The sequence below is a fragment of the Muscardinus avellanarius genome (genome assembly GCF_963383645.1).
Source record: "Muscardinus avellanarius genome assembly, chromosome: 11".
Taxonomy (NCBI): Eukaryota; Metazoa; Chordata; class Mammalia; order Rodentia; family Gliridae; genus Muscardinus; species Muscardinus avellanarius.
In genome coordinates, this window is record NC_137797.1 from 57099793 (window position 1) to 57119609 (window position 19817).

Sequence of the window (19817 nt, forward strand, 5' to 3'; positions counted from 1 at the left end):
TAAATAGTCAAGTGAATAGTTCTAGATTAAATTTCATGTGTAAAATTGCTGGATTCACTACAGAACTGGAATCTAGCACGCTTTGTAGCTAATTTAGAAAGCAGTACTTCTGGAAATATTCAACACTGAATTTTCTTAACCATCAGACAACTGTTCAAGTAAAAAAAAAAATAATGCTTTCAGTTATTTTTGCTCTTTCAGCCAAACTTGTTCCACTTTTACTTAATCTTCTGTAAGGAAATGTCCTGAGCAGGGTCCAGAATGAGGATTTAGACATGTCTAGTCCCCTCTGCTGTGGATTCCTGGCTGCACAGGGCAGTTTCTGAGGTGAATGGGGAGCCTGCCCAGTGGAAAGGCTGGTGTGAATTTTGGAATCAGAAATACCTGAGGCTATGGTTTGAATATGTGCCCTGTATTCAGATGTCGATGGTATTTGTAGGTGGGGCCTAGGGGAGGTAGGTAGGGTTTCATAAAGAAATGGACAGGCAAGGTGGAAGTAGAGGCTTTATAAGAGGAAGAGAGAACTGAGCAGACCTGCAGCTTCTCTCTCACCATCTGATGCTTTCCACTGTGTTATGATGTGGCACAAAGGCCCTCACCAGGTTCCAGAACCATAGACTTCCCAGCCTCCACCACTGTGAGGACTCAGTGTCTCTTCTTTATAAATTACCTAGTTTATGGCGTTGTGTCATGGAGACAGGGAGTGGACTAAGACACCTTGCTGTCTCCAGTTGCTACTAGTCACTGGGCAGGGTCACTAGCTTCTCTTGGTAAAATATTCATGATAAATAAAAAAGATCATGTGTACCAAGTAGCCAGCCTGTAGTAGGGGCTCAAGGAATTGAAGTTTCTTAATATATTTGGTTGACAGAGCCCCTTTAAATGAGAATTTTAAAATATTTTATATGGAATCAAAACTGATTAAGGATGAAAAATGAAATGTTAATTCAACTGGTTATTTTTTTTTGATTTGATATAATAATAAAAATTAATGTAGCTCTCTATAACATCAAAACCTTTATTTCTATAAAAGCCAGGATGGGAAAAGATTTATTTAAAAAATGTAATTTTGGGGGAGAAGAGAGGGATGAATCTGAGTTTCCGTAATAAAAAGCCAGTGTTGCCATGGATTTTAGTATTCTAACTTATCACAAATGTGACTGCTGCTGTCTCTTCCTTTCTAAAAGTGAAAGCACTTGTGGATTATGGTCAATTCATTTTTCTAATTCAGTTGATATCTATACTTTCATAATTTTTTTTAGTGGGAGGGATTAAAAATTCCCAGACTTACCAGTAATCATCTCCAGCCATACATTTCTCATAAACAGGGCCATCTAGTTCTTTAGCATCTGGGAAAATAGTTTCATGGTGGATGATGATGGTTTTGACAATTTCATTCACATGAGCCTGGCAAGACACTTGGTCCTGTATATCTGGGACAGGCATCAGTGTTGGGCCAAAGCAAATGGCCAGGTTATAAGGGTCCATCATGTTCTCATCGCTGTATTGTGAAAGACTATGAAAGGAAGCAAGAAATAAGTTACAAAATAACAGGAAGAAAAGAAAAATAGATGTTTAAAAAGATTCTTAAGATTCTGAAAAAGAAGGACCTAAAATAGTTTATTTTCTATTATTAGAATAAAGTACTATTCCATCCCACTTAAAGTAGACCCATTGAACTCTAAAGAAAGTAAAGCGACCTCCAACTAGGTAGAAACTGAAAAAGAAATATAAATTCTCTGCTTCATTAAGTAGCATTTTTCAAAGTTAGGAGATCACTTAATATATCTAGTATGATGGAGATCAAGATCAAGTAGATAAGTTTTTTTTGGTAAATATTGTGGTCAGGGTCTGAATGCTGCTCAAGTAAAACTGGGAGAGACAGTACAGTTTCTATAAAGCTTTATGGATGTATTTAATTCTGTCTTCCCACCACTGAAAAATATCTCAGATTTCAGTTTTCTCTTATAAATCTCAAGGAAAGGCTAGAAGAAAACAGAACTTTCTTTCTTTGTAATTACGGAAGGAAGCAAATAACTCCAAGAAAAGGATCCTTCATTCTCTCATTCCATTTAAGGCAGGCACACTTTGGGGGAGATTTCCAGTTTTTTTTTTTTTTGTACTAATTTCTAACCTTAACCCAATGGACAATTATGAAATATTTTCTCAGACAAGTAGAAATAAGCCAGCTCTTTTTTGCTCTGCCTGTATCACAAGGGCAAGGGGCTGATCTAGGGCAAATCTCTCCCTTTTAGGTATAGAATGTCAGTCTTGAAAGGAAATGAAAAATCCAGGTGAACAGCTGACAGATGGAGGAGAAAAAGGAGACTCAACTAGCTTTGTGTGATAATGACAGACACAAAGAAATTGAGGCACCACCTGAGAGGGCACTTAACCCTTCATTGGAAATAAGATAGTCTAGAAGGAAAAAAGACAAAAGCATAATTTCCAGAGCTAACATATGTCTTTCCTTCCTGCCATTTTTCAACCACACAATATACAGAGTCCCAACAACAGCAAATGATCACGTTACAGACCATCTTAAAAATGGGATCAGGATGGAGAAGTGATACTGAGTAAGAATGGCCCCTTTTCAAAAGATATACTTGAGCTCCATAGGGCCACTCTTTCTAAGTTTTTTAGTGATGGTTTGAGGAGAAAAAAAAATATGACATAAAAATCTTATTTCTAAGCTTTGATTTTTTCAAGGAAAACAGCTAATCTTTTTCATTTCTTTTTTCCTTTTTTTTTTTTTTTGCAGTGCTGGAGATTGGATCCAGAGCCTTCCACATGCTAGTCGAGTTCTCTACCACTGAGCTCCACTCCCAGCCTCTGATCTTTCTTTTCAAATATTCTGTTCCAAGCATCCTGGCCTAGAGCCTGGATGTGTGAAGGGAGGTGTAGGCAGCAGGAAACAATGCTGACTATCTGATCTGTGGTACCTTTGTCATTCCGCTGAGATGCATGATGTGTTAGCTTCAAGCTTTAAGAACTTTCTTGTTCTTTTTCCTTTGTTTCTTTCTTTTTTTGGGGGGGGTACAGGGGATTGAACCCAAAGGTGTTCTACCTTGAGTTATACCCCAAGCCCTGTTTTTTCAAATAAGATTTAAATAATATTTTCTTAACTTGCTGAGGCCACCCCAAAATTGTGATCCTCCTGTCTCAGCTTTCCAAGTCCTGGGATTACAGGTGTGCACCACCACGCCTGGTGAGAACTTTAAAAACGAGCAGTCAGCTTTCCTAGTCCATTGTGGTTCATTGGTTCACAGTGGACTTGCTCAGGTATGTCAAGAAAATTTGGGATTACCACAAAATCAGTGCCTTTCATAGCCAGAAAACACCATCAGCAGAGAAACAAAAAATGTAATTACAAGGGACAGAGAAAAAGAGGGCTGGAAAAACAAGACACCAGAAAGAAACCAGACCGCAGTACTGCGGCCAGAGCCGTGGCGCGGAGCGGTGTGGGTGCCATCTTCCCTTGCAGCACCAGGCCCCAGAGAGGAGGGGAAATCAGAATGGAGCTCAGAGCCACAGAGGAGATACACTGGCCTCATGCCCGAATGCAGCAGCAGCACCATACTGCTGGCGGCAGCGGCGAGTTCACTGGACAGCTCAAGACCAATGCACTCAACAGCCCACCAGGCTCCAGAGAGGAGCGGCGGACAGTGAGCCAAGGTGAGCCGCTGCGAAACAGCTGGGTGGAATTCAGCAGATTTTTCGGCTCAGGGAGCATCTAAAGCTCCCAGGGGTTGGGCTCAGCACACCCTGCAGGGACTCAGAGCGGAGCTCAAAACCAGAGAAGAAATACGGCAGCCTCACGGCCAAGGGTGTGGCAGTGGCGCCATTTTGCCACCGGCAGCAGCAGCAGCAGCAGCAGCAGCAGCAGCAGCAGCAGCAGCAGCGAGTTCAGAGTCCACTATAGCTCCATCAGCACACTCAACAACAGTGAATTAAATTGCGGCCCCTAGAGGGGAAATCCCAGTACTGCACTCCCAGGGATTTGACCCAGTGGGGAAGTGGCAGTGTCAGAGATATCACACCATAGGAGAACGCCCAACCTGCCCCCCCCCCCCCCTATGGTCTAAAACAGCCTCGATTGACTCCCTGGGTCGGAGACTCTGCGATACAACCCAGTAAAGGAGTAGTGGTGACTGAGATACCACAGACTCGAGATCCAGAGCACCTTAAGTGAAGTCGTAGTTACCCAGGGAAGAACCCAGAGAAGGCAGAAACTTCCAAAATCATGAGAAAGAGTAATAACAATGGAGCAATGAATGCCCACAACCCCACAACATCAGAACCCGATAAAACAGAAATTCGGAGATTTCTAGAAGATCAAATCAGGAAAATAACTGTAGAAATAATAGAGGTGTTTCGAAAAGAATTCAGAGAAAGCCAAAAAGAGATAAAGGATGCAATCAATGAAGTAAAGGCCTCAATTCAAAGTACAAACAACCGATTAGACCACATGGAGAATAGAATCTCGCTCCTAGAAGATGATCACTCCAAAAATGAACGCATAGTTTCTAATTTAGAAAAAAAAAATCTGACAGCAGGAATCTGACATTGAAGAAATATGGGCCCATTTTAAGAGAGCTAACCTAAGAATAATTGGAATAGAGGAGGGAAAAGAAGGTGAAACCAAAGGGATCAACAATCTCTTCAAGGAAGTAATAGCAGAAAATTTTCCAAACATAGAGCAAGAGGTCGATACACAGGTCCAGGAAACTTATAGAACTCCCTTTAGACAGGATCAGAGAAGAGGATCCCCACGCCACATAATTGTCAAAATGACCAATGTGGAAGCCAAGCAGAGAATCTTAAAGGCAACAAAAACATAGGGCCAAGTGACATTCAGAGGCAAACCAATTAGAATCACTCCAGACTTCCCAAACCAAGTCATGAGAGCCAGAAGGGCTTGGAGTAACATATTCCAAACTCTGAAAGAAAACAACTTCCAGCCAAAAATTTCCTACCCAGCAAAACTTTCTATCAAATTAGATGGGAAAATAAGAAGCTTCCATGACAAACAGAAACTGAAGGAATTTATGTCTTCAAAACCAGCGCTAGAGAAAATACTCAAAGAGATTAACTACAAAGAAGAAATAGGTAACACACACCAGAACCAGAGAAACAAGATTTTCCATCCAACAGACAACTAAGATTGGTTATCTGTGGAGATTCATTATTTATGTTAGTCTTTTACCTATCTCTAAATTGTATTGTTTGCTTTTATTGTTGCTAATTTTTAGGATTTCTAGTTGGAATATTAATATACCTTCAGATATAGCATTTGGAAATATTTTATCCCATTCTATCAGTAACTTTTAACTCTGTTTACATTGTCTTTGGATATACAATATTTTTTATTTTTTAGGGAGTTTGTTTACCCTTCTGTTGCCTGTGTCATTGAAATCATATCCAAGAAATCACTGCCAATTTCAATGCTATGAAGTTTTATGACCCAGATTTTCTTCTAAAAGTTTATAGTCTTAAGATTTATATTTAGGTCTTTTATCTATCTTAAGTTCATACTTGTATATGGGATTAGATAAGGGTCCAATTTTATTCTTTTTCATGTAATTATTATTTTTCAACAATATTGAGTTAAAAGATTATTATTTCCTCCACCAAATGTTCGTGGAAACCTTGTCAAAAATAACTTGACAATATATGGAAGAATGTATCTCTAGGCTTTTATTTAACTCCAATGATTTATATATCTGCCTTTATAACAGTACTACACTGTTTCAATTATTGTAACTTTATATGGTTTGAAATCAGAAAATATACATCTTCTAGCTTTATTCTTTTTCGAGATTGTTTTGGGTATCTAGAGTCCATACTCTATATTAGGATAGATTTTTTCTGAAAAATAAATAAATAAATAAATAAATAAATAAATGTATGATAGTTTCACCTAAAAAAAAGAAAAGAAGAAAAAAAATTCTCTGGTAAGAAAGAAAGAAAAAAGAAATATTGAAATGTTATCTTTAAGTCATCAAAAGCTTGGTATCAGACAAATGAAACTGTTATGTGAGACTATCATTGTTAATTTTGGATAAATTGCTATAATACTAGATGTCAACCACTAAGCGAAGCATGGGAAGGAAGGATGGGGAGGGAAGGGAGTGGGCATCGGGTAGGGGTAACTGGGCGATGTGTGCATGAATGTGTACAAAAGTATTTTTTTATCTCATGATGAATACAGTGCACCAATAAAAAATTAAAAAAAAAAGAAAATTTGGTAGGAATGGCATGGCATGCAGAGGGCCCTTAGGAATGGGGCATGTTATACTGGGGGTGTGTGGTGACAACACATGCAATTAAAAGTAAAGAAGTGAAGCCTCTGGGTTTTTACAACTGCCTGTATGATCACGTTTATTTGAAGGAAATACAGCATCTATTTAACACAAACATAATTTATACACCTCTCTCTGTACACTGCTAATTTGCAGAAGTTACTTTTGTGCCAAAGGTTCCTACTGATATTTGGGGATGTTCTAAGCACCATAGGGCCAGCAGAGAACCTCCTTTGTTTGGTTCCTTGTCAGCATTTCCCTAGGGCATGATGCTTAGCTCTTGGAGCCAACTTGGGTGTATATGTTTTCAGGACCAGTCAACAGGGCTGTAGTGAGCATGACTCTTGTGAACACAAAACCTCCAGTGAAACAGAGATGAGAAAATATTGTCATTTTAGGGAGGGAGAGTCCATACCAGAAAGAAAAAAAGGTGCTTCCCCAAGCTTACTTAGTACTTGACTTTCCCTAGACTTCTTTATATCCAGCTGCTTAATTGAGATGTTGCACAGCATGGGTGCTCTCCATAGGACTCTGAGAAGATGTTTTTACATGGAGCCCATATATTAGGAAGTAACATAACTGAAAATCAAGTTGCCTAAATGAATAGTTAAGCTGCTCTGAAGATAATGTAGTGACTTTTAAGATCTGTTATATTGTTTTAAAGAACATTTTAGAAATATTTTCTTGTTGACAAGGTCTCATCATAGTGAATTTGCAGAAATTTTTCTTCAGATCTGTGTCTAAGTCTCATCTATGATTTCCTTCCATCTCTGACTATGACATTGAAAAAAATTACAGAAACTTTGTGTAATAGGCAGGCAGTTTATGTCATTTTGATAAGAACATTCCCAACCTTAGCTGTGGATGGAGGCTGGGGAAAATGTTTTGCTGAAAGGTGCTATTTTTATTAGTATTTGGATATATTTTGCATTTATGGCCACAGCTTCTGGATCCGAGGTAAAGTTTTCAATCACACACAGACTTTGATGTGCCGAGGAAAAATGTAGCTTTTTTAGTCTATTTTCAATGATCTCTTCTGCTCTACTGATTAACGGAACCCAAGGTACAGTTCAGAGTACCCAGGAACATAAGACAGAATTCAGATGTACATTTTGACAGAGCATGTGGGTACTTACTGATTGAGGAAGGCGAAGAGGTACCTCATCACAATAAGGACCGACCTGGGCAAGGTCAGGAGGAGTTTGCGGATGTGAAGCGCCCTCTCATAGAGATTATCTATTCCTATAGAGAGATGATGACATGGTCAGGGTTTTTTAACTTCTGCATTGAAAGCAGATCATCACAGTACACATCTGAACATAAACAACAGATGTAACCAATGCAGTGACTAAGTGGTCAGCTTGGTGCACTGCTATTTCTGAAGGTGTTTTCTCTGATCTCACTGCTTTCTTTGATTTCCATAGTCTTGACCTCTAGTAATTTAGAGTCTAGATTTGAAAATCCTTTTGTCCCTTGTTGCTAATTCTAAATTTTGCATCTGATACAGTTTCAACTCTATTTTGCTGCATGTGACCTACAGTGGCTTTTGAGAGGCATGGCACCAATCTCCCCCAACTCTTCTTCGTTGATCCATTGTCTTTTGCTAGGATCCAGGCAATATGGCAGGTTTTGAATCTCTCCTTTCTCCAAATTACCATAGAATTTATTTATATGGCCTTTTACCTTGTATTATATTATTTTTTTACCAAGTTTTTAAAGCAAATATTTAGGAGAGACTACTAGGTTTCAAACACTGAGCTAAGCATCAGTGACAGAATTCCTGCCCTCATAGGAAGTATGGGTTTATAGCTATTTATTTCTTCATCCTATCTTCCCTGTGGGATGGTAAACTCCATGAAGAAAGGTATCCTAGGAGGACTTCCTAATATTATTTTCCTTCTTTTCTAGAAATACAAACTGTCCAGAACATTTGAACACTCACATGCTTGTGAAATAGTAGCAAAATGATTACTATTCATTCATTATTTGCATATGCATATATGCAAATAATGAATGCATTATTTGCATATATATATATATATATATATATATATATATATATATATATATATATGGATTGAACCTAGGGGAATTCTACTCCAAGCTACATCTCCAGCCAGATTTTTTATTCTTTATTTTGAAACAGGGTCTCACTAAGTTGTGGAGGGCCTCATTAAGTAACCGAGGTTGGCTGTGAACCCTGTGCTCCTCTGGTCTTAGCCTCTTGAATGCTAGGATTACAAGCATGTGCCACCACATCCTGCTGATTATATATTTTTATAACACATTTTCACATAGGTCTTTAACCTAATGGTAATAGCAACACTGTGGAGTAGGCAGCGCACATAATATCATCCCCATTTTAACAAGATGGGAAAGTGGGAACTAGGCAACTGGTCTACCCAAGGAGAGGTGGATAGAAGCTGGGACTAGAACCTATGTCTTCTCTTTCCTAAGTCTGCTTATTTTTCTTGGATCTCAAAGTATCTTTATAAAGTACAACTTTGAAGACATCCAGTAAGCATACATTTGAGAAAACATTTCAAATAAATATGCTTGAAAACACTAAAGCTTCCCATAATTTCATATCACTACATTTGCTCCTAATTACTTCTGAGGTAACCATACTTGAAAATTCTAAGACCTTTTCTTCTGGCACCACAGTCAACTGATTTTTCTTCTTTTCTTATTTTTTTTAACTTTCTCCCATGGATAAATGGCAGTATCATTCAGTCTCAAGGTTATAACCATCATTTCCGCTATGATATCTTTTCTTCATTTTCTCCCTTGCATGGGAGAAGAGTGTAGCTGTTTCTATCTTTGGATGTCTCACTGCTAATTTCCTCCTGAAAGTCTTGCTCTTTTTCTCTGGAACCATCACAATACTGTGCTAGTTCAGTTTCCCTTTCCTCTTAAAACAGCGGTGCTCAACCTTGACTTAGGTCACTTGGGAGAGAGTTTAAATAATGCTGATGTCTGGGATTCTTTTATGCAGCGAAGGTTGAAAACCATTGCCTTAATTACTCTTGCCAAGCTCATTTTCCTGAAAGTTTGAATTCTGATTCCAGTTGTTTTTCACTTATTATCAAACTGAACATTTTATTTTCCCCTCTACACATCCTGAAAAGGTACAAAAAGTTTAGGAATATTCTCACTCTACCACAAGTGAATTTGCAAAACAGCAAATATTTATCAGGATCCCTGGGAAAGAACACTTCCATTTATTGGAACTATAGTTTTGTCATCTTTTAGAAGATTTAATTTCAGAAACCGCCCAACCAGAATCAAAGCAAAACATTATACAATTAACATTTATATTATTTAAATATAAACCTATGATTAATAATAGTGTGATTTTTATGGGGAGGATAGGAGGAGTAATGGAGTTGGATTCAGAGAGAAGTACAGCAACTAATGTATTAGTGCATGTATTTATGTATCACTTTGAGTCTCACATCAATGTATAATTAAGATATACCAGTAAAAGTATAAAAATAAAATCAAGACAAAATAGTGTGATTTTATGGTAATAATTAGCTGGATACATAATATTCTGTCTTTTTATTTGTAAGTATTTCAAAATGAAAAAGATCTCATAATGAATAAAGTAGGTTAGGGTCATACCTACTGAGTATAAACACTTTGTTTAATATAATTTCCAGGCAATGGTCACTATTTTTTTCCTGAAGAGAGGGGGTAAAATGCTTTAAAAAATTATAAAACCAGTACAAAAGGTCACTCAGGCCACAAGAACTCAGTAACTAAGTAATTAATTATTAATTAACATTTTCTTCCAGTTTCATCCCAAAGTATCAGTAGTATCAAAATATAAGAGTAAGCTATCTGTCTTCCATGACAATCTCATTGTGTAGAGGGAAATACCGTCAGATGAAGTCATTGGCAAGTCATTGAGAATTTAGTGGGAAGAATTTTTCATCTACAAATACTATATAGTTAGATGACTGTATTATTAATGCATGCCAGAAATTCACTAGTTAGAAGCTTATTATCTGAAATAGCTGATTTTTAGAAAGTAGGATAGCTGTTGCTGCTTTACATTAATGATTAAAAAGATAATTCAGCATAACTGTATCTAGGAAAATTTATCCTTAACAGTGAAAGGAAAGAAGCCTCCAACATGAAATTATACATAGTATGGTCTATTCTTAAAAGTTCACACTAAAATTTAGAAGCACTTATCCCCTTGTTCATTATTTGTGTGTGTGTGTGTGTGTGTGTGTGTGTGTGTTACTGGAGGTGAAACCCAGGGCCTTTTCTACCTCTAGACTATACTCCCAGACCTATTTTATACTTTATTTGGAAACAGGGTCTCACTAAGTTGCTGAGAGTCTCACTCAGTAGCAGTGGCTGGCTTTGAACCTATGAGATCCTCCTGTCTCAGCCTATCAATTGCTGGGATTACAAGTGTGCCTCACAATGCCCAGCTTCTCCTTGTTCATTAGAAAATTATTTGCCTACAGGATCGGAACCTGCTGAGGATTTAGGCCGGTGCTGGGGCCAGTGAGGCCGGGATCAGAGCCTGCCATGAGGCAAGGCTGGTGCTGGGGCCTCCGAGGCCGAGATCGGAGCCTGCTGAGGGGTTAGGTCGGTGCTGGAACCAGCAAGGCCAGGATCGGAGCCTGCCATGAGGCAAGGCTGGTGCTGGGGCCTCTGAGGCTGAGATTGGAGCCAGCTGAGGGGTTAGGTCGGTGCTGGGGCCAGTGAGGCTGGGATTGGAGCCTGCTATGAGGCAAGGTCCGTGCTGGGGCCTCCGAGGGCTGGATTGGAGCCTGCCGAGGGGTAAGGCCGGTGCTGGGGCCAGCAAGGCCAGGATTGGAGCCTGCCATGAGTCAAGGCTGGTGCTGGGGCCTCCGAGGCCAGGATCAGAGCCTGCTGAGGGGTTAGGCCGGTGCCGGGGTCAGCAAGGCGGGGATTGGAGCCTGCCATGAGGCAAGGCTGATGCTGGAGCCTCCGAGGCCGGGATGAGAGCCTGCCGAGGGGTTAGGCCGGTGCTGGGGCCAGCAAGGCCTGGATTGAAGCCCACCGAGGAGTAAAGACGGTGCCAGGGCCAGCGAGGCCAGGATCAGAGCCTGCTGAGGGGTTAGGCCGGTGCCGGGGTCAGCAAGGCGGGGATTGGAGCCTGCCATGAGGCAAGGCCAGAGCTGGTGCCTCTGAGGCCAGGATAGGAGCCTGCCATGGGGTTAGCCAGTGCCAGGGTCAGCAAGGCTGGGATCAGAGCCTGCCGTGAGGCAAGGCCGGTGCTGGGGCCTCCGAGGCCGGGATCGGAGCCAGCCGAGGGGTTAGGCCGGTGTGGGGGCCAGTGAAGCCAGAATCAGGGCCTCCCATGAGGCAAGGCCAGTGCTGGAGTCAGCGAGGTTGGGATCAGAGTCCTCCGGGTGGCCAGGCCACTACTGGGGCCATCAAGAGTGGGATCGGAACTTGCAATGCGGCACGCACAGAGAAATATCACAGAAAATTAAAACCAGATGCTTCCCCTAATTAGCAATAACTAGGAGGAAAGGGGTAACAGGAGGAGGTTGTTATAGAAAGGGCCCTATAGCAATTAAGGTGACCAATCAGAGGGTATGGAATGGGGGAGGATGGGGGAGGATGGAACCTCTTTAAAACTCAGGAGGTACCAAATGTATCAAAGATAATCACCAATCAAGCATGGGATCAAGGGAGGGGGAGGGAATGGGATGGGGATTGGATGAGGGCTAATTGGATGATGTGTGCTTATATATCCTCTCAAGTCTTGTATTCCAATGTGATGTATGATTACAATGCACCAATAAAAATTTTTAAAAAATAATAAAAAAGAATTTGGAAATATTTTATCCCATTCTATTATTTTTCAACAATATTTAGTTAAAAGATTATTATTTCCACCACCAAATGTTCGTGGAAACCTTGTCAAAAATAACTTGACAATATAGGGAAGAATTTAGCTCTAGGCTTGTATTTAACTCCAATGGTTTATATATCTGCCTTTAGAACAGTATTACACTGTTTCAATTATTGTAGCTTTATATGGTTTGAAATCAGAAAATATATATCTGCTAGCTTTGTTCTTTTTCAAGATCGTTTTGGGTATCTAGAATTCATATTCCATATTAGGATAGATTTTTTTCTGAAAAATAAATATATAAATATATGATAGTTTCACCTAAAAAAACAGAAAAAAATATGCTCTGGTAAGAAAGAAAGCAAAAAGAAATATTGAAATGTTATCTTTAAGTCATCAAAAGCTTGGTATCAGACAAATGAAACTGTTATGTGAGATTAACATTTTTAATTTTGGATAAATTGCTATAATACTAGATGTCAACCACTAAGCCAAGCATGGGAAGGAGGGATGGGGAGGGAATGGGGTAGGGATCGGGTGGGGGCTGACTGGGCGATGTGTGCATGTATGTCTACAAAAGTTTGTATCCCACTATGATGTATGAATACAGTGCACCAATAAAATAAAATTAAAAAAAAATATATATGGCAAAAAAAGAAAATTGTTTGCCTAAGTGATTTTATGTTCATGCTTCAAACAAAAATTACAAAATTTAGTACATTCATGTGAGCCATAAATTATAAAGATGAATTGTCCCATTAATTGTCCTTTGTTGACAATAACCTCTTCTTCCTCACCGCGTATACAGGTTATGATAAGCAAGCAACAACAAAAATTTATGCCATTGTTCATTGGGGATCTTGGATCTTTCAAGGAATCTCCTGATTCCTTAAGCTAATCCTCATTTTAAAGCTAAGGTCAACTACCAGGAACAGGATCTTAGCAGCCTAAAGCTGGTCTTGGGGCCCTAGAGTTAAAGACAAGAGGAAAAAATGTAAAAGAAAGCCCTTTTACTATGTTATTTATCTTTATCATTTTTCAGATCCCATGAGGGCAAGTCACGTAGGGGGTGAGGTTAGAGCACAGCCAGCAGCCCCAAGAGCTTTAGCCATAACTCAGGATCCTCGTGTTTTTCATCTCTCAGTTCTAACTTAGTCATTCTTCACCTTAAAGGTAGTTTCAAAATTTATACCAACTTCAAAGAAGCATTATGCATAAAAGCTAAAAGGTGGGAACATCCTAAATATTCATAAACTACTGAAGAATTAAATGCAAAATGTGTAAATACATGCAATGAAATATTTTTTAGCCTTCAAAAGGAAGATTATGCTGACACATGCCACAACATGGATGAACCCTGAAGACATTATGCTAGGTCAAATAAGCCACAAAAGGGCATATTATTATTATTAATTATTATTACTATTATTTTTATATTTTTGTAGTGCTGGGGGTTGAACTCAGGGGCATTCTACCTCTGAGATACACTCCAAGCCCTATTTTATTTTTTTTATTTTAAATAGGGTTTCATTAAGTTGCTGAGGCTGGCTGTGAACCTGTGATCCTCCTGTTTCAGCCTCCCAAGTACTGGAATTATAAGTGTGGGCCACCATGCCCAGCAACAAATATTATTTTATTTTACTTATGTGACACACCTAAAGTAGGCAAGTTCATAAGGAAAGAAAGTAGAAGAGACATTGTCAAGAGCCTGGAGGAAGAGGGAGAATATATTTAATGGCTACAGAATTACAGTTATGATGGTTGTGTAATGTTTTGAATGGACTTAATGCCACTTAACTGTATACTTAAAAATGGCACACTGCACTCAGTGAGACCCTGTTTCAAAATTAAAAAATAGGGCTTGGGGTGTAGCTTGGAGGTAGAATGCCCCTGGGTTCCATGCCCAGTACTGAAAAACAAAAAAAAAGTACACTGCATATCATGTATATTTTGCCACACACCCCTACACACACAAAAAAAAAAAAAAAAAAAAAAAAAAGAAGAAGAAGAAGAAGAAGAAAAAGAAAAGAAAAGAAAATTGGGAAGGCTGTGGGATACAAATGCAGGATTTTGAAGCAAAAAGTGATGTGGATATAAAACAGTAGTACCTAAAAAACTGCAGAGAATTATGTGAGGAAAGCATATGTTCTGTACAACTACAGTAAGCATAAGTAAGAATTCCTGAAGTAGCAGCAAATCTATTGGTCCCTGAGGCCTCAGTCCTGAGCAGGATGAGACTTCTACCTGGCAGCTGTTTGACGGGCTCGCAGTTTGCACCCCCCAGGAGTTTTGCCCTGGTACAGATGACTCATTTACTCTCCTGAGTCCAGTTAGCAGGTCAGAATTTATGGCTGCTCCTGACACTCTGATGAATGTGTGTTCCTAGCTGGCAATTTATGGTCTTCCACGGTTTCATGCTGGATACAAAGACGGATCTTTTCTTTCTCCCAGAAAAGCTGTCAGCAAGGAGAAATCAGTATTTTATCTGGATTTCGTTTAAGCTATGCTTTGTTTTTTCAATTCAGGGTCTCCTCATGTAATTAGGTAAAAGTGGCACCCATCCAATCACAGTCAGATGCTTAAAGCTCCCAGGTCTAATTTATGTTCTTTTCCCAGCAATGTAAGAACGTCAGTGTCTCAGCTTCACAGCATGGGGGTGTGGGGGGCTATGATGGTTCCATGAAAGTGTGTGTGAAAAATTCGCGACAAAGCATGTTACTTCGTAAAATGGCAAAATGTCCAAATGGTCATTACCTCCCCTCCCCAAACAAAAGTTCTCTGGTATCATTGGTAAAAATATGTTTTCCAGAAAACAAGTAATAAATCATAAGATGTAAACTTATCTTGAAGTATGTAGACAAGAAAAAGAAAGTCTTTGGTGGCCACATTTAGAAACTGATTTCTGAGCTCTACAGCCCAACCTCAGCAGTTGAAGTAAGTTTAGAGTCTCAGGCATTTTTAGGTTCACTGTGTCAAGGTGTTATTTAATTGCATGTAGGATAGTTTCTGTGTGAATATAAAGGAAAGAAATTAACAGAGGAATGTTCTGGTACATATGAATGGGCTTTAGCCTTGCCTTGATGGGGGTTACCTAGGTAAGAAATAAATGTCAGGAATCTCTCCAATGAACTCTTAGTAAATTGACTTCTATGAATTAAAACATTGCTTTCTCTCCTGGCCAAATAAAAGTACAAGAGAATTAATACATAAACAGCATTTTCCATTTTGTTGAATTATATTTAGGTTAGTAGAGAAATTGTATCTTATTCTAGAAAGTTTTACTTATGCAGACACAAAGCCTATTAAAGAATTTTATTTTATTTTATTTTTTTGCGGGTCTAGGGATGGAATCCAGGGGCATTCAACCTCCGAGCTACAGCCCCTGCCCTATTTTTATTCTTTATTTTGAAACCAGGTCTCACTGAGTTGCAGAGGGCCTCACTAAGTAGCTGAGGCTGTCCGCGAACCACAATCCTCCAGGTCTCAGCCTCCCGAATGCTGGGATTACAAGCATGCACCACCACGCCCGGCTAAGAATTTTAGGATAAAAGAGATCCTAAGAAGATTATTATAAGACATCAAACAAAAATTTAGAATTCTCAGAGGAAAACCATCGTGTATGTCAATAAAGCAGATTTTTACAGCAATAACATACATTATAGCACCAGGAAAAGAGTTCAAAGGCTTTTTTCAAGAAACAACCCAAAGTGGCAAATAGATATCTACACTGAGGGGTATGCCACAGTATTTTTGTACGATTGCCAAATCACTGGAAATAATCAAAATGTCTAAAACTAGGGGAATTGTTTAATCAGAAGAAATGCATTATATGTCTACTAAAATAATATGTTTTGAAAAAAATATATATATATAATGAAAGAAACAGTTCAAATAATGCTATGTCCATATATAAAGGTATCACCACCAATCTCACTAACATATATGGAGAGGGGCAGGGTGGGATTTGGAGGGAAATACACCAAGTGCTGTGTTCATGTATGTTTCCATCATCTGAACATCACGGTGATGTATAATCCAATCCACCAATAAAAGTATAAGAAAGGAATATATGTCGATATGAGAATATTAATACCATTAAGTTTAAAAAGTGGTTTTTAGTGAGACTTTGTTCCAAAATAAAAAATAAAATAGGGCTGGGGGTGTAGCTTAGGGGTAGAATGCCTCTGAGTTCAATCCCTTGTAAAACACACACACACACACACACACACACACACACACACACACACACAATTTTTAAAGAGCCAGTATGGCATAATTTCAAAAATAGCTTTATTGATATATAATCCTTACACCAAATAACTTACTCTTTTAAATTGTACAATTCAATGATCTTTAGTATCCTGAGTTGTCTAACATTACCTCAATCAATTTTGGAAATATTTTCATCGCAAAAAGAAATCTCATACCAATTAACAATGTAGTATGATATAATTTTTATTAAAAGTAAGTAGGAGTTTGGCAGTGACGGGGAATGAAGTGCTCCTACATGTTACAACATGAAGTGCTAATACACGCTACAGCATTATGCTAAGTGAAAGCCAGTCACAAAGGATTATAGATTGTATGATTCCATGTATATGAAATGGCTCACACAGGCAAATCTGTAGAGACAGAAAGTAGATTAGCGGTTGCCTAGGGCTGGGGGTGGTGGTGGTTAGAGGTAACTGCAAAGCGATAGCTAATGTTTGCTAATTGGTGTTTCTTTGGGATAATGGAAATGTTCTAAAATTGATTATAGTAATGGTTGGATAATTCTGTAAATAGACTAAAGCCTTCAAATTGTACTCATTAATGAATGAATTGTATAGTATGAAAATTATATCTCAATGATGCTGCTTTTTTGGTACTGGAGGTTGAATTTTATTTTTTATTTTGAAACAGCATCCTGCTAAGTTGCTGGGGGACCTTATTAAATTGCTGAGGCTCGCCTTAAATCTGCAGTCTTCCTGTGCTACAGGTGTGTGTTGCCACCATGCTCAGCAATAATGCTGCTTTTTTTATTTTTCAGTACTGGGGATGGAGCCCATGGCATTCTATCTCTGAGCTACACCCCAGCCTTATTTATTTATTTATTTATTTGTTTGTTTGTTTGTTTGTTTATTTATTGTGGTACTGGGGGTGGAGCCCAGGGGCTTTTCTATCTCCGGGCTACATTCCCAGACCTATTTTATATTTTATTTGGAAACAGGGTCTCCCTCAGTTGCTGAGAGCCTCACTAAGTAGCTGAGGCTGGCTTTGAACCTGTGTGATCCTCTTGTGTCAGCCTCCCAAGTGCTGGGATTACAAGTGTGCGCCACCACGCCCGGCTTAGTGTTTTATTTTTGAAACAGGATTTCACTGAGTTGTGAAGAGCCTCGCTAAGTAGCGGAGGCTATCGACTAACGAGATTCTCTCATCTCTGCCTCCCAAATGCTGGGATTACAAGTGTGTTGCTTTTAAAAGCACATATGGGAGCTAAATGTGATGGTGCACACCTGTAGTCCCAGTACTTAGGAGGCTGAGACAGGAGGATAGCAGGTTTGAGACAAGCCTCAGCAACTGAATGAGACTCAGAGCAAAGGCTAAAGACTCTGTTTCAAAGACAAAAATAAAAAGGGTTGGGTATGTAGCTTATAGGTAGAATATCCCCAGGTTCAATCCCTAGTGCCACAAAAAGTACATATGGCTGGGCATGGTGATGCACGCCTGTAATCCCAGTCCTTGAGAGGCTGACAGGCTATCACAGTTTTGAAGAAAGCAGTGCAAAGTAGCTTATGAGAACTTGTTTCTATACAGAAAATAAAATAGAACTGTGGGTATCTCAGAGGCAAAGCACCCCTGAGCTCAATCTCAGTATATCTCACACACACGCGCACACACGCATGCACAGACACGCACAAACATGCGCGCGCACACAAACACATACTGCATGGGTATGTGTAGACATCTCTACAAAGATACCAAAAAGGTTAATATTATCTCTGTGCAGAGGAACTGTGAAAACTGTGGATGATTTGTTTTTATTTTATTTTATAGCTTTGCTATAGCGATCACACATTAGTCACAATTATTTATTTATGTATTTATGTATATATTTTTGGTGGTACTGGGGTTCCTGGAAGCCCTTCTACCTCCGAGCTACACTCCCAACCTATTTTATATTTTTTATTTATTTGGAAACAGGGTCTCTTAAGCCAGCGAGGCTGACTACGAACCTGCGCGATCCTCCTGGCTCCACCTCCCAAGCGTGGGGATTACAAGCGTGTGCCACTACGCCCGGCTAGTCGCAATTATTTAAAAACAATTATTTTAAAAAAGCATTGACTGCCTATTTGACGATTTTAAGAAACTGCTATATTTGAAGGGTATGATAATGGTAATGTGTTGCACAATAGACTATAACGACAGTTTGGTGTGCACAACATGTACCTGCACCACTGTTTCTCTTCGGGTGGTGGTGTCAGGAGGGATAGTAGCATGTTCTTTGTGCTTTTGTGTGTTTTTCAAGTACTTTTCAATAACTAAATATTATTTTCTAATAAGAAATGTGAAAGAAAAAAAAAGGATCCCTTATTCCCCAGAGATACATAATCACAGATGAATGATACGTTGCCAGAGGGTAGAGCTGGAGCAAGGCTGGCTAAGAAGTGAAAGCTGGTGAGTCATTACATGAGAGTTCATTACATTAGTCTGTACCCATTTGTAGATGGTGGACATTTTCTATAATATAAAAGTTAAAAAGAAAGTAGGTTACAAACAGTATGAATAGGCCAGTCCCACGATGGCATCAGAGATGGCTGTGTGCACATGAATATTAAGAAAGCCTGGGGGGCCGGGCGTGGTGGCGCACGCTTGTAATCCCCGTGCTTGGGAGGCAGACAGGAGTATCACGCAGGTTCGAAGCCAGCCGCGCGTGCTGGCTTAAGGAGACCCTGTTTCCAAATAAAAAAATGTAAAAATAGGTCTGGGAGTGTAGCCCGGAGGTAGAAGGGCTTCCAGGAACCCCAGCGCCACCAAAAAAAAAAAAAAAAAAAAAAAAAAAAAAAAAGAAAGCCTGGGGAGATGGACTCACTGTGAAGGCATCATTGGTTCTCTGTGGGTGCTGGCATCACGGATGCCAGTACTTTGCCCTGTGTGGTTTCCTGTATTTTTCAAGTACTTTATAGTGACTAAATGTTGGCCAAGAAAAAAAAAAGCCATATATAAAAAAGTTTCTTCATGTCCAAGTAGTCACCTAAAAAATAACATATTAGACAGAATGAAGTGCAAATGTTTTATCCGGGCTCACAGTGCTAAGGAAGCCGGGGGGGGGGGCATGAATTACTTGAGTAATTAGCTAGACTTATGCCCTAGGGAATCTTATGATCCATGGACTTGCTGGAAGCTGCCCAGACTTTGTGGGTATAACCTGGAATATTCTCAAAACCATTCCTAAAGTGGATGTTATAAAAAAAAAAACCCAAGCAAAAACAAAAACAAAGACAACTTGTGGATGTGAAACAACTAAGTTTGTCATTCCCAATTTATGCTGCATTTGATTATATCATGTCTTCAGATAAACAATTTTTTAAAAGGAAGTTACAGCTGGTGGTGGTACACACCTGTAATCCAATACTTGAGAGGTGGAAACAGGCAGATCACAGGTTTGAGGACAGCCTCAGTAATGTAGT

The 19817-nt window shown here is 39.4% G+C and overlaps 1 protein-coding gene across 2 annotated transcripts in view; it reads right to left on the reverse strand.

Annotated features, from left to right (window-relative positions):
- The window catches only part of SRGAP1 (SLIT-ROBO Rho GTPase activating protein 1), a gene marked incomplete at both ends in the record, with an annotated part of 316091 nt that overhangs the window by 20572 nt on the left and 275702 nt on the right, over nucleotides 1-19817 (reverse strand). For both annotated transcript variants that reach the window (XM_080706566.1, XM_080706565.1), the window contains 2 exons: nucleotides 1292-1516; nucleotides 7439-7544. In XM_080706566.1, the coding sequence (XP_080562692.1) occupies nucleotides 1292-1516; nucleotides 7439-7544 (331 nt within the window). The remainder of the gene's footprint in view (nucleotides 1-1291; nucleotides 1517-7438; nucleotides 7545-19817) is intronic.